General features: G+C 35.1%; 1 protein-coding gene across 1 annotated transcript; it reads left to right on the top strand.

Annotated features, from left to right (window-relative positions):
* Nucleotides 1-2440: 2440 nt before the first annotated feature.
* On the top strand, nucleotides 2441-9265 carry LOC116175042 (palmitoyl-protein thioesterase 1-like). Its single transcript, XM_031493094.1, has 5 exons — nucleotides 2441-2595; nucleotides 6341-6578; nucleotides 6628-6786; nucleotides 8648-8924; nucleotides 8974-9265. Exons 1-5 carry the CDS (start codon nucleotides 2499-2501, stop codon nucleotides 9097-9099), a joined length of 897 nt encoding a protein of 298 aa, XP_031348954.1. The 5' UTR covers nucleotides 2441-2498; the 3' UTR covers nucleotides 9100-9265.
* Nucleotides 9266-13910: the final 4645 nt, after the last annotated feature.

Genomic DNA, 13910 nt, shown 5'->3' with positions numbered 1-13910 from the left:
GAAGCTCGTCCGAAATCGGTAGCGACCAATCAATAAATTTTAATAAAAATTAGTGTAATACAACTTCGTTAACTGCTTAACAACACACCAATTACAAAATGGAGCAATTCATCAACAATAGCGTTAGCGTTTCTTCTTTTTCCTAAAAAACAATTTTGGGGGAAGTGCCAGAAAATGCAATTTGTTGTTATGTGAGAAGGAGAATGTTGGAAAAAAACCCAAATCGTAAAGCTTTAGTTACACGTCATTTAACGAAGATCCGAACCCGATATGCGCTAATAGTAGGAGAGCTGGTAGAAATTCTTCGGTAGGTATTTGAGGCACGCTGCCCAAACTTTTTCAATAATACCCAAAAACAGAATTGCAAATCCAGCTAAATTGACTAAATCAACCCTTATATTTTTAAAGGTTTGCAAAAAAACTTCTTGAGGCATTTCAAAGTTGTTATACCTTTAAATTTAATATTTAAATAGCGAAAAATAAATAAACCAGATTATTTAGTCCGGTCTTAAACTTTGCCAGGTGCTTGTAAAATTATTTTGCAAAAAATTTGAAAAATCTATTTGGAGCACGCTAAAATTTTGACAGGATATTATTTATAATTAGAATTAAATATTTCTACCTGCCAGGTGATCGAGAAAGTTATGTGTGCGTGTAAGTGAAAAGTGCTATAGGTAAGTTGCAGTGTGAGAGAGTGCGTATATCGGCAGCTGTCTGCGTCCGAGGACGCCGTAGTGTTATTGGTTCGAGCAAGATCAGGTGACTTACAAAACCCACCCCGTTGAGAGTTGGAATTTTAGAGTAGTTATTAGATTTTTGATCGTGATTATTTTTTATTGTATAGTTTTGATACAGGGTGAGTCTCTAACTTGGAATAAATTCAGTAATTCGAAGTAAATTTTTTTTCGGACACGTCGATTGGTATTTTTTACTGCGCTCTTTTTAATGTAATTAAATTTTGTACAGAGTGTTCCAAATTTGAGATATGACGTCATGGACTATTTTTTTACATAGCAACCCTAATTTTTGTTGACTGTTCTTAAAGAGTATCAAGTATCTAGTTATGCATGTGTGGTAAATCCCAAATTTTTATTTCTTGTTTAAATTTTCAACAAACGGGGAACAAACGATCAACACAACAATGGAACGATTAATACTAACCCCGCTCAGATGTGTGAAATTTTACTTACCATAGTCTTAAGTCTTAAAAAAATGTTAAATATCTTCTACATGACAAGAAATAAAAATTTGAAATTTGGCACACATGTGTAACTTGATATACTCTTTAAGATTAGACACACAAAATTAGGGTTGTTATTTAGAAAAAATGGATGACGTCATATCTCAAATGTAGGACACTCTGTAGTTTAATATACTAAGCCATGTGCCCGAACATATTTCCGAAAAAATCTTCCTTAATTTATCGAATTGGTTCTAAGTATCACCCTGTATATGCCCTTGATGTCCAATATAAATCAGGGATCTTTGTCAATCAAAACAATCACTTTTCTATCGTCTTTTGCACGAATAACGTACACTAACTTCTCACTAGACATTATAAACAGTATTTCCGTAGCAAATATCCTACTACGAGTATGTGACTCAGCAGTAGAGGGTTGGGCTCCATAACCAGAGATCGGATGTTCGAACCTGGACTGAGGTAAGAATTTTTCATCTGAGACAGAGATCGGAATTTCCTTAGATCAGTTATTAGTATTCTACCGGCTACTCCGAATTAGGTTTTTCTGTAGTTTTCCTAATTCGTAAGGTAAATAGCGGAGTAGTATAAAACAACTTAAGACCTTCCGCAGAAGGCATTATTGAGGTCACTCTGTAATTGGGATCAGAACAAGAGAGGGATAATAAATAAACAATTTTAAAAAGAGAAATAAATCCTGCCAAAATCTCAGCGTTCCTCAAATAAATGTTTTAAATTTTTTTGCAAAATAATTTTGCAAAGCACCTGACAAAATTTAAGACCCGCATTTATTTTTTCACTCTTTAAATATTAAATTTAAAATATCGAAGTGCCTTAAGAATATTTTTTGCAAAAAAATTTGTATCTTTAAAAATATAAGGGTTGATTTAGCCCCGCTACTTCCCAACCCCAATTCAGAAGCGCACAATCTGCAATTAGTTCAAGCGAAAATGCAAAATTTAATGAACTTCCGATACTCAATGAGTGCACACTCTGGGATTTCTAATAAAAGGTACCGATAATATGGCAGAGTTGAAAACCAATCCTTTCTAGGTGACTTGATCTTCATAGTAAATTTTGTAAGGTCTCACCACTACGTTTAACTGAAAATAAACTTCATTATTACTTTTGTTGGTCTTTGGTCACAATCCACCAATTTACAGAAAAGAAAGTATAGCAAGGAAAGCTATTCTCTACTTTCAAATTGACAGTTAACGTCTGGATGCGCATGATCTGTTCAATCGTCACATTTGTATGGTTAACCGCATAATTATCAAGACGATTTATTATTATTTACACGATGCAGGCAGCCAGTAGCGTTTTTCTACTTCTCACTTGTTCTGTTTTGTTAGTTACCCCTAAGAACTTTACACCAATTGTCCTCTGGCATGGAATGGGTAAGTCAATTTCGTTCGATTCTAGAAATTTAAGCGCAAACAAAGAATGATAGGAGTTTGTGAGCGGTATTATCAAAAAGTTTCGCAATTTTCTAATCAAGTTCGTATGGGAGCAATGTCAAAGTTCATCGCGTTACAGAATCCACCTACGACCTGGCTATTTTTTGGGTAAACAATAGCATTGACTAATACATTAGTCAATGACAATAGTCTTCTAATAAATTGAATTAGCGGAAATGAATAACACATACTTACATAATATACTTGGTGTCCCAAACAAATCTCAGGGTTTTCGATGAAAATAAGGTAAACGTCAATTGTGGTGCCATTTTGGCGGTTTCGGTTTTGGGGCAAATAACTTTCGGTTTGGCGCCAATGCGTTTGGTCTTATAGCATACGTTCACCGGAAAATCTCCTGATTCGAAATATGCAACAGTGATTAAAATCAAATATTTGTTATTTTGAAGAATTATAATAATCGTTTGAAATACGAAATTTTTAATATTATTTACAGGGTCACTAATAAGTCGATTTCCGGGGAAAATATACAAGATATCGAAAAAAGGTTTATACAAAAGCTTTCGAGTTCTTCAATGTCTACTAGGCAGTATTAATTATACGGGGTTGATCATAAAGACGCCGAACATCAAAATTGCATTTTTTTAATGGAACACTCTGTATATTATTTGATATCTCAATTGTTCTCTTAATTTTACGCAAAATTTGTAAGAAGCTTAATGTGCCCAAATTCAATCGTTTCCGGGATATCGAGTTTCAGAAATAAACACTATTATTTTAAAGTTTATTGAATGATTGAATGAAGAACAATCGTAAATAAACATCACAATCAGGTTTGTTCAGAATGACAAAATATATTTCGTGATTTATTTATTATTTATTGATTATCCCTCTCTTGTTCAGGGCCCTCAACAGGCTTGCGCCCAACTACAGAGTGGCTCGCATAATGCTTTTTAGAGGTGCCTCTGCAGAGGATCTTAAGATTTACGTATATTGATTTTCCCTATGTCTACTTTTAAATGACAAAATCCTGCTGAAGGACCCCTAATTTTATGCAACCAAAATAACTTCTAAAACAAATAAAAATCTGGCTGTGACAATTAATTGGAATATTAATGCGTTGGCTTCCGTATTTTTATTTTTGTACGTGTGCGAAAAAAAAGTTGATATTGTCATTTGGTACAGTGTCGGTAACAGCTTAAGGGATTTATTTTCGGTGAAGTATGTTCAAACAATATTCAAATTGATTAATATGACAACCAGATCTTTATTTGTTTTAAGAAGTTACTGTGGATGTATAAATTTAGGCGCCTTCTGAAGGGATTTCATCATTTAAAAGTAGACATATGTAGGGAAAAACAATACACGTAAATCCCTATGTCTACTTGTAAAAAAATAGCACTGTATACTGATGACAAACCATTCACTTATGCAAAAAGTTACCATTAATGTAACAACCAAGATTTAAAAAAAATGAAGAATTTTACGTTTGAAGAATCTAAAGAAACTGAGAAATCGTACAAATCCTTGCTTTGTTAATAAATCAAGAATCAAACATTTTCAAAAAGTAATTTTTTATTCGTTATTTTCATGTTGGAAAACCACCAAATATATGAATTGCTCTTAAAAGAGAACATGAAAAATAATTATGCTGCACCCACTGTGGTGATCTTTATAAATTAAGAAAGAAACATCTCAGTAGAGCCGCTAGCGTTGTCTGTCAATATGTTATAATTTCTGCGAAAAAAAGAAGAAGAATTCGTGTCCCACTCGCTGTATCGCCCCGACTTAGACCAAAAATGGTTCAAATTGGTTTTTTTCTTAAATGGTTCGGGAATGCCTACGCTCTCGAAGCAAATTTAGACCTCAAAATATGCCAATCCAGTACTGTAGCCTGTTGCTAAGCAACGAAATTTCCTGGACGGAAACGAGTCCGGCCTACGCTATCAAAATATGTCAAACAGTGTTGTCAAGGAAACGATTTTTAAGGTAATTACTTTTCATTTAACATTCACTAATTTGATGGAATACATAATAATTTGCACGTAGGTTTTATACGTGCGTGTGGTCTAATTGTATCAACATAAATGCACAAATACAGTCACTGGGGGCGTGGTTTGGGGACACGACTTAATTAAAGTGGAATTTGATGCGATCACAATCAATTTAGTATTATTAATTAAAATTTAGCTCTTGCAAAATTATGCCTCCGCTCAATTGTTTGTCATTGGAATTAAGTGTGCCGAAATATGCGAGCAGCTAATGTAAATTACAATGAAATTTATCTGAAAGAATTAATTACTTGCTTCTTTTGTATTTTCCTTATATCTTAATTTTATTATTTCATTGGAGTTTTCAGAGAAATATGGGGTGGTTTAGGGTAGTTGTTAAAGGGCCAGCTAGCCTTTTTAAGGTTCTGAAACCGCAGGCCATTTTATTGCAGCTGACTGTGAGGATAGAACAGCTCCTTAAATTGTGGTTCTATAAACCGCAGACCATTTCAACCCTTGATACCAGTTCACGTTTTCGTGCCAATCGGTCCCGAGCACTGTCGCTTATCCGTATTGAACCGAAAGGTAAGGGCTCATTGGTTCTTACTAATGTCCTGAATCACGATTTTGAGCAATATCTTTGAGTATAAAGCTTTCCAAATGACTGAAGCTTTTAATTTTTCAATTTATTGAAAAGCTATTTTTTGTTGGTATGGCCACTACCCTGGAACACCGTACGCTCCCTAACTGCCGAGGGAGATAGTCTCTTCCATAGCGCATTTATTGTTAAATGCGTGTGTGGATTGTAAATGAAAAAGAGTTCATTTCCAAAATGTTAATGAAGGAATAAACCTACCTCTTATCGTGTTTTTAATTTACCTTGTCTCTGTACTATTTCAAGTAAAAGAACTAGTGGACGAGGATCGCTAATACTACAAGACACAACGTCAAATCTGGGTTGCTAACACTGTCATCTGAGAAGCCTGAGTCTGGGAGAAGGGGAGTGGTACATAAATCAGTGTATTTACCCTACGATTCACCACAGTACCCTAACAAAGAGGATATCATTAGAAAGCTCTTTATAACGGGTGTCCCAAAATTAACGCAAGATTTGAATTTGCCGCCATTTGTGCGGTGAAGTGTTGGCAACCCTGAAAAAAAAGCAATTTGACAGCTAACAGTATAGGGTTATTAAAAATTGAGCGTTACACGATAGAACAACGTGTCTTCATTATTAAAGAATATTTCAAAAATAGTGAAAGCTTGGCGGCTGCAGTTCGAAAATTTCATACAAAATATGGTCGGAATAGTGTTCATATTCGAACGGCTTGTTTTTGGACGACCAGTGTGTTTGGCGTCTCCAACGGATCCAGTCTCCATGAATTTTTCAATTAATCTCTTCACAGTTGACGAAGTTAAAACACTGTTCCGACCATATTTTGTATGAAATTTTCGAACTGCAGCCGCCAAGCTTTCACTATTTTTGAAATATTCTTTAATAATGAAGACACGTTGTTCTATCGTGTAACGCTCCATTTTTAATAACCCTACACTGTTAGCTGTCAAATTGCTTTTTTTTCAGGGTTGCCAACACTTCACCGCACAAATGGCGGCAAATTCAAATCTTGCGTTAATTTTGGGACACCCGTTATTTCTATAAAATCTATTTTAAATACATTTATAAATGCCAAAGACGACCATCAAGACATAACTAATCTATCGGATTTAAATTTCAGGGGACGCTTGCTGTTTTCCATACAGTTTGGGAGCAATACAAAAACACCTCAACGACAGTTTACCCGGCGTCCACATGCTTTCGTTAAAAATTGGCAACAGCGTAATTGACGACTTCGAAAACAGTTACTTCATGCATCCAAATAAGCAAGTGACAATGGCGTGCGAAATGATTCAAGCCGATCCTTTGCTGCGCAAGGGATATAACGCCGTGGGATTTTCGCAAGGATCTCAATTTATGTATGTCGCTAAAACATAACTAAGTAAATACTCTCTCAACTTTATAAAGGAGGGCACTGGCTCAACGTTGTCCCGTACCTAAAATGAGAACCATGGTTTCCGTGGGAGGGCAACACCAAGGTGTGTACGGTCTACCAAACTGCCTGTCAGTAGATCACCAAACTTGTGACTATCTCAGGCGAATACTCAATCATGCCGCTTATTACAGGTTTGCAAATAGTTCTACCCGAGGGGTAAACCGCAACCCAAATTTTGTACACTGATTTCCTATAAATATTAGATTTCCTCTGAGTTCCTTCGAGTTCTTCAGAGTTCATTTGATTTCTTCGGAGTTTCCCTGATTTCCTCCGAGTTCCTCCAACTTCCACGAAATACCTCTGATTTCCTTGGAGTTCCCTCGATTTTCTTTTGGAGTTCCTGTGAGTTCCTTTGATTTTTTAAAGTTTTTTAATTATTTCATTGTTATTCCGTTGATCTAACAATTTCCTGGTAAGTAAAACCCGAGGTAAATCATAAAAAAAATATAAAAGTGTCAAGTGTCAAATTAAAAAGGTAATCGTAAACGATTTACATAAAGCGCATTTCCACTTGCATTCATTTCCCATTTGTAAGATGCAACTTCTGTTAAAATCGTAAAAATCCGGCCACAAATATGAAAGATAGCGTTGCACATGGGCAATCCATTGTTGACGTGCTACTTCAATTTCAGTTTATGAGAAGAATTTCATTTCAATGTTTTCTAAATAAGAAAGTTGGAACTGCGCATGCGCAAACCTAAATTTTAAAACTAATGTTAGATTTTCCTTTGTTCCAAGCGCCTAAGTATCAAATTTCACTTAAATGGTTCCATAGATAAAAAAGTTGGCACTGCGCATGCGCAAAATAAAATTTTGAAACTGGCGCTAGATTTTCCTTTATTCCAAGTGCTTATGTATCACATTTCATTTAAATTCTTCCATAAATAAAAAAGTTGGCACTGCGCATGCGCAAAGCCAAATTTTGAAACTGGCGTTTGATTTTCCTTTATCCCAAGTGCCTATGTATCAAATTTCGTTTAAATTCTTCCATAAATAAAAAAGTTGGCACTGCGCATGCGCAAAACCAAATTTTGAAATTGGGGTTTGATTTTCCTTTATTCCAAGTGCCTATGTATCAAATTTCATTCAAATACTTTTATAAGTAAAAAAGTTTGCAATTCGGTTTATGGTCGAGATGCGAAAAGGGCACTGTGAATTTTGAATCGATTCGATTCAACTTTTGGCATTGCGTATCATATGGCTAAATCTATGCCCATATTGAATTTCATGCAATTCAGTTCATAACTAACGGAGATGTAAAAGCGATCGAACATTTCTAAACAAAGTTATCGTTCACACGGACAGATAGATGGACAGACAGACAAAGGAACAGACGGAGAGACCAACCGGCAGGCGACAGATAGCAATGCAAAATTATAAACGATCTCTAGGATCGTTAATAAACGGCAAAAGGGTAAAATTATGGAACATGTAAAAAACGGTTTTTTGTTTTTTTTTTACAATAACTTTTTTTTGTAAGCGGTACAGAAAAAATTCCTTCCTTGGTACAAGACTCGACACCATAACGAACCAAATAGCGAAAAAAGTAGAACAATAGCTCTTAAGATAAAGAACTAGTAGCGTCGCAAAGTTAGACGGACGGACGGACGGACGGATAAAGACACGACCTTAGACGAAACACTATTTTATATTTTAATAGACCTATTTGCAATGAGAAAAACTCATTATTAAATGAGAAAAATACCATAAACAAATAAAAAAATTAGTTAAGACCAAATTAAATAATAAAATGCAGCACGAGTTCCTTTGATTTCTTTAGGGTTCCCTTGATTTCCTCGGAGTTCCTGTGATTTCCTTGGAATTCCTCCTGAATACACATGGAATTCCTTGGAATTCTTAGCTTTCCTAGGAGTTCCTCCGGAATTCCTATGATTTCCCATAGATTTCCTCAAACGTGTACACTGATTTCCCATCGCGGTTTACCCCTCGGTTCTACCATTAAAACTGAGCTAATATTTTCGTTTCTCTTAGGTGGCTGCAACACTCATTAGTTCAAGCCACTTACTGGCACGATCCTCTAAATGAAGATCTATACAAGCAAGGCAGCACTTTTTTGGCAGACATAAATAACGAAAGGGCGATTAACCAGTCCTACATCGACAACTTGAGGGCACTAAAGAATTTTGTTATGATCAAATTCGAAGGGGACACGATAGTGCAACCCATGGAAACGGAATGGTTCGGGTTCTACAAACCGGGACAAGCTAAGGAAATACAAACGTTGCAGGAATCTGAACTGTACAAGCAGGTATAGGTAATTCGGACGAAGACGTTTGCGCTTATTGGTCGTTTCGCAGGATCGCCTAGGCTTAATGAAAATGGAGCGAGATGGTAAATTGCACTTTATGTCGTTGCCTGGAAACCATTTGCAATTTGAATGGTCGTGGTTTGAGAAAAATGTCATCGATGTGTATTTTAAGTAGTTTTAGGGGCCCTGGGACACCCCACCACCTAAGTGCTTAGCATTTTAAAGGATAGATCAGATGGTAACGTGGTGCAGTTTTGAAATAGATTAGCTAACAACAATTAAAAAAAGTTTGCTTTATTTCACCTACTATAACTAATATGAAATTAAAATATACAAAACTAGCCAAAGCTTAATTCGGCGTTAAAGCTCTTTATACGATCAAAAAGTGCACAGGTACACCATCTTGTTGAAACGAACAGTTTCCGACTTTTGTGTTTTTGAGTGTCGTACATTCTTACGGTCCATATAAGAAAATAAACGATGATTTCTCCGAAACGAAACGTTGTGTATTGAAAATCTCTCAAGAGTGTCTTGTAAAGCTCAAAAGAAGCATCGAAAAAGTGTTTTTTTATTTTTTGTATCTGTTCAAATCAGAAAAAAATAAAAACAAACTCGGAAATTTTCGGTTTTTCTGGCATATCAAATTTTCTGGTTTTCTTTAAAACATGATAATATCACGTTAAATGCGCATCTTTTCCATTATTTGACCATCTCGTATCTTCTATGGGCAGTGTATATGTAAGTGTGAATTTTCTAAAAAATTAAGTTCAAAAAGAAAATAGGGCACTTTCAGGGTTTAACCATAGTCCCTCAAGACGTCCGCCGCTATTAAAACTACACTTAATATCGTCTGCTATTAGGTATATATTTGAAATAGTGGCAAAAAGGAATTTTTTTATGTATGACCTTTACACGATCCTCATGGTTTAGTTCAGGGGTGTTTTTACCTGCATTGAAGGGTGCCTGTCGCCTCCAATGCTACACTTGAAATCGTCTGCCCTAACATTTTGAAAACTATGGGAAAAATGCATGGAAAAATGGCATTTCTTGATATAAACCCTTATGATTTAGTTGATACCCAAAATAGTCACTCCTTCAGCGCCGCCTCCAAGTTAATGGCTGCCTCTTACGACTGTCAGCAGAGGGGCGTTTTTGTTACTAGTTTTCAACGTGCTCACAGTCTGTACTGTCGAATATGTCTCGCTTATGGTTTAGTTAAAATGTACGCTACGGTCTATTAGAACTGAAGCTCGTTGTGAAACTACAGAAAATTTTTTTTATGCACTTATACACTACCACTCAAAAGTATTCAGCCATCCAGTTATTGGCCGATAAAAAGGAAATTGGATAAAATTGAAAAGTTTATTCACTGTATATTATAGACCTAATTATCGCTTTGCCGTTCTATCGTTGTTTGTAACCCTTTTTATGAAGAAAATCATGACCATTTAATGTAAACTGCTTTCTTCAGTTTTACTCTTGATACCCAGCTGACCAGTTTATGAATAATAATTTAAATTTTGAAGTTGTCTGGAATAGAACAACCGACTGCAATGTTTATTTGCCAATCTTACTTGATTCATCTGCCTTTATTCTACCTGTAGAGAAGTTCAAATGCAAAAAAAAACCATTTCTGGTAAGTTTCAGTCAATTACATTGCTAAAATGGGGAAAGGAATTATAAAAAGAAACGATTAATTTGAGCTCGTCTCCACAATTGGACTGTTGAAGACGTGAAAAAAGTCTTTTGGAGCGAATATAAAACACCATTAATTTAATCCACGTTTAAGAACTCAAAACCTTCCCCATAAAATTCAATTTATTCAAAACATTTGATGTTGAAAAATAAGACTAAGGCGTCGTGTTAAAGCCGAACTTTTAGGGCCTGATGATGGTTTGTTAGCCGAAACATGTCGCCTTAGCCTTATTTTTCAACATCAAATGTTTTGAATAAATTGAATTTTATGGGGAAGGTTTTGAGTTCTTAAACGTGGATTATCATTGCACCCCATTTCGAGTTATATAAAGAGAAAATGGATACCCAACGACCATTAATTTAGTATAACAATACAAAGTTAAAAAAATGTTAGTGGCTGAATACTTTTGAGCGGTAGTGTACGAATAAAACATAAGGATGACCATAAGTGAACTACAATAAGAACCACCTAGATAATATTAATAAAAAGTGAAGATAGAAATAAATTAAGTAAAATTCACAATGTACCAACCAAGGTATTTTAGTACGTAAGGAACAAGCCCATATATACATTAGTTGAAAAAGTCAATTGGTTTTTCGACAAACAACGTCACGTGCGAGATAAGCGCTGCTGGTGTTTTATGAAGGCGTAAATCGAATTTCGAGTGTAGTCGAGAATAACGATGTTGATTTAATTAGGAGGTGGTTTTTGCTTAAGTAGGAAATTTAAATATGCAGTTTTAAAGATAAAAAACGGAATCGTCCTCATGTTAGTTAAATAATTCGGAAACAAGTTTAATAAGGTTTCTGAGGTGAATCTTTCAGATTCGTGTTAAAGTGTGTGTTTCACCTAACGTCGTATATTTCGTCCTCATCAGTTTATTGGATTGCTATTAACGGAACTGTGAGTAACTTTTAAAATCTCTCAATTTGTGTCTAGATCGGCCGTTTGCAAACGGGGTGTGTTCTATTGAATAGGCAATTTTATCTTACAGGATTGTCTTTTTCAATTTGAATCCCAATCCAGATAAGAGTTTTATTTTTCTGTCAGATGTTTCTAATACTTCTGATTTTATTAAAAACCAGGTGTCAAATTCTTGACAGAATAGCTTCTTAGCTGAAACCAAAAATTGCCAACATATGTACGCACTTACAGACGGGAAAAATTTATTCTTTAAAAGTTGCTTAAAATGATCTAAAACGTCAACATTTGATGAAATTTCGCATTGTACCTAGCTCATGCTATGAAGAGAAAACCGTCAGCATTTTGTTTGCTTTTATTAGAGGGACCTACCATCCAAATTTCGTTAAAATTGCTCCATAAATAAGAAAGTTGGATGTTGCACATGCGCAACACTATTTTTTGCGCATGCATTTTGTTAGCTTTTATTAAAAGGACCTACCATCTAAATTTCGTTAAAATTGTTCCATAAATAAGAAAGTTGCATTTCTGCGCATGCGCAACACGATTTTTGCGCATGCATTTTGTTTGCTTTTATTAGAGGGACCTACCATCCAATTTTCGTTAAAATTGCTCCATAAATAAGAAAGTTGGATGTTGCACATGCGCAACTCGATTTTTTGCGCATGCATTTTGTTTTCTTTTATTAGGAGGACCTACCATCCAAATTTCGTTTTAATTGTTCCATAAATAAGAAAATTGCATTTCTGCGCATGCGCAACACGATTTTTGCGCATGAATTTTGTTTGCTTTTATTAAAGGGACTTACCATAGAAATTTCGTTTAAATTGCTTCAGAAACAAGATCGTTGCGTTTTGCACATATGCAACACAATTTTTTGACTTTGACAATTTTTTTCTCCGTTTTTTGATAATATAACCCGGCCCAATTTTTTGTAGGTTGTACACAGGAAAATAAGGTCTTCCAAATAATAGAATAAAAATTTTAGGTTGCTATTTGAAAAAAAAAGTTCGATGCCGTTACGGCGCTCCAAAATTTTTTTTCAAAAATCCGGCCCGTTATTTTTCTGTTCGGTATGCCTAAAACATATATACAAAATTTCAACAAAATCCGTCGAGCCGTTTTCTCAGAAAATTGCCAACAAACGTACGTACGTACATACAGACGGAAAAAAAATTTTATTCTTTAAAAGTTGCTTAAAATGGTCTAAAACGTCGACATTTGATGAAATTTTGAAATGTTCAAAAAACGGCTATCGCAATAGCTACCTAGCACATGCTAGGAAGCTAAAAAGTTGACTTGGAATTTTACAGAATTTGATTGAGGCTATTGCAAGTTTATAAAACATTTAAGTCAATGTTAGGATTTTATTGTTGTGACCCAATTGTGTCGTGATAGTCTAAGGTCTAAGCTAAGAGATGGCTACAAAACTAAAAATGTTAGTTATCGTTACATGGCTGATTTTTTTGTATCTTGATATATAGTCAAGTAAAAACCGTCATGTCTGCCAGGCTTAAGGCTGGTAGGGGCGGCCAAATATGTCAAATTTTAATTAAACTACCGACTTTCCGACTACCTCTGGTACTTTTATTTAGAACCTGACGCAAAAAGTGTATGATCCTTTATTGCACAGCTCATCAAGACTGTTTTTTTGTATGATTTTTCCCTATGGTGCTTACTTTTCGAGAAAAGTGCAAATTAAAACAAATAATAAAATAAATAGAAGTACTTTAGTTTAACATTTCAACTTAAAACTTCTCAAAAAGTAAGAAACACAAAAAAACTGGACTGGACTGAACTTTTGGTAGAGTTTTTTATGCCACTTTAGCCAGTGGATGCGAAAAAATTACATTTTTTTTCAAAAATAATGAAAGCAATTTACATGAGCGCGTACAACTGCAATGCTTCCCCATTTAACCACCTATCTATTCTCTGGTTCCCGAGCTCCTTATACTAACCATTGGAAAAAACTCACCCTGTAACTGAAACTGGTGTTTTTGTAGGGCCCATGTCCGGTCAAACCTGTAAACGTTAATTTTTGAACCATATTTAGTTAGTCAATTTCCAGCAAGTATCGAGCCGATTAATTTATAAAAGTTCAATTCATTCACGTTTAATTGCCTAATGTTCGAAATAAAACGAATTCGGATTCTAATAATTGATTTTTCAGTATGAAATAATTTTTAATTTCCAACATGGTCTTTTGTTCGATCGGAGCGTGCAGTGCATACAGATGAATATATGATTTTATTCATTGCGTTGTTCCCATTCTCCGGATATGATCCTCCCACATCCCTCAAAATTCTACACAAATTAAAAAGTACAATAGAGCAAGCCATCAGTTCAGCGCAGCAGTATCCGATTAAAAT

The sequence above is a fragment of the Photinus pyralis genome, unplaced genomic scaffold (genome assembly GCF_008802855.1).
Source record: "Photinus pyralis isolate 1611_PpyrPB1 unplaced genomic scaffold, Ppyr1.3 Ppyr1.4_LG6, whole genome shotgun sequence".
Lineage (NCBI taxonomy): Eukaryota > Metazoa > Arthropoda > Insecta > Coleoptera > Lampyridae > Photinus > Photinus pyralis.
Note: the sequence above shows the minus strand (reverse complement) of the source record. Positions and strands in the feature narration are given on the sequence as shown.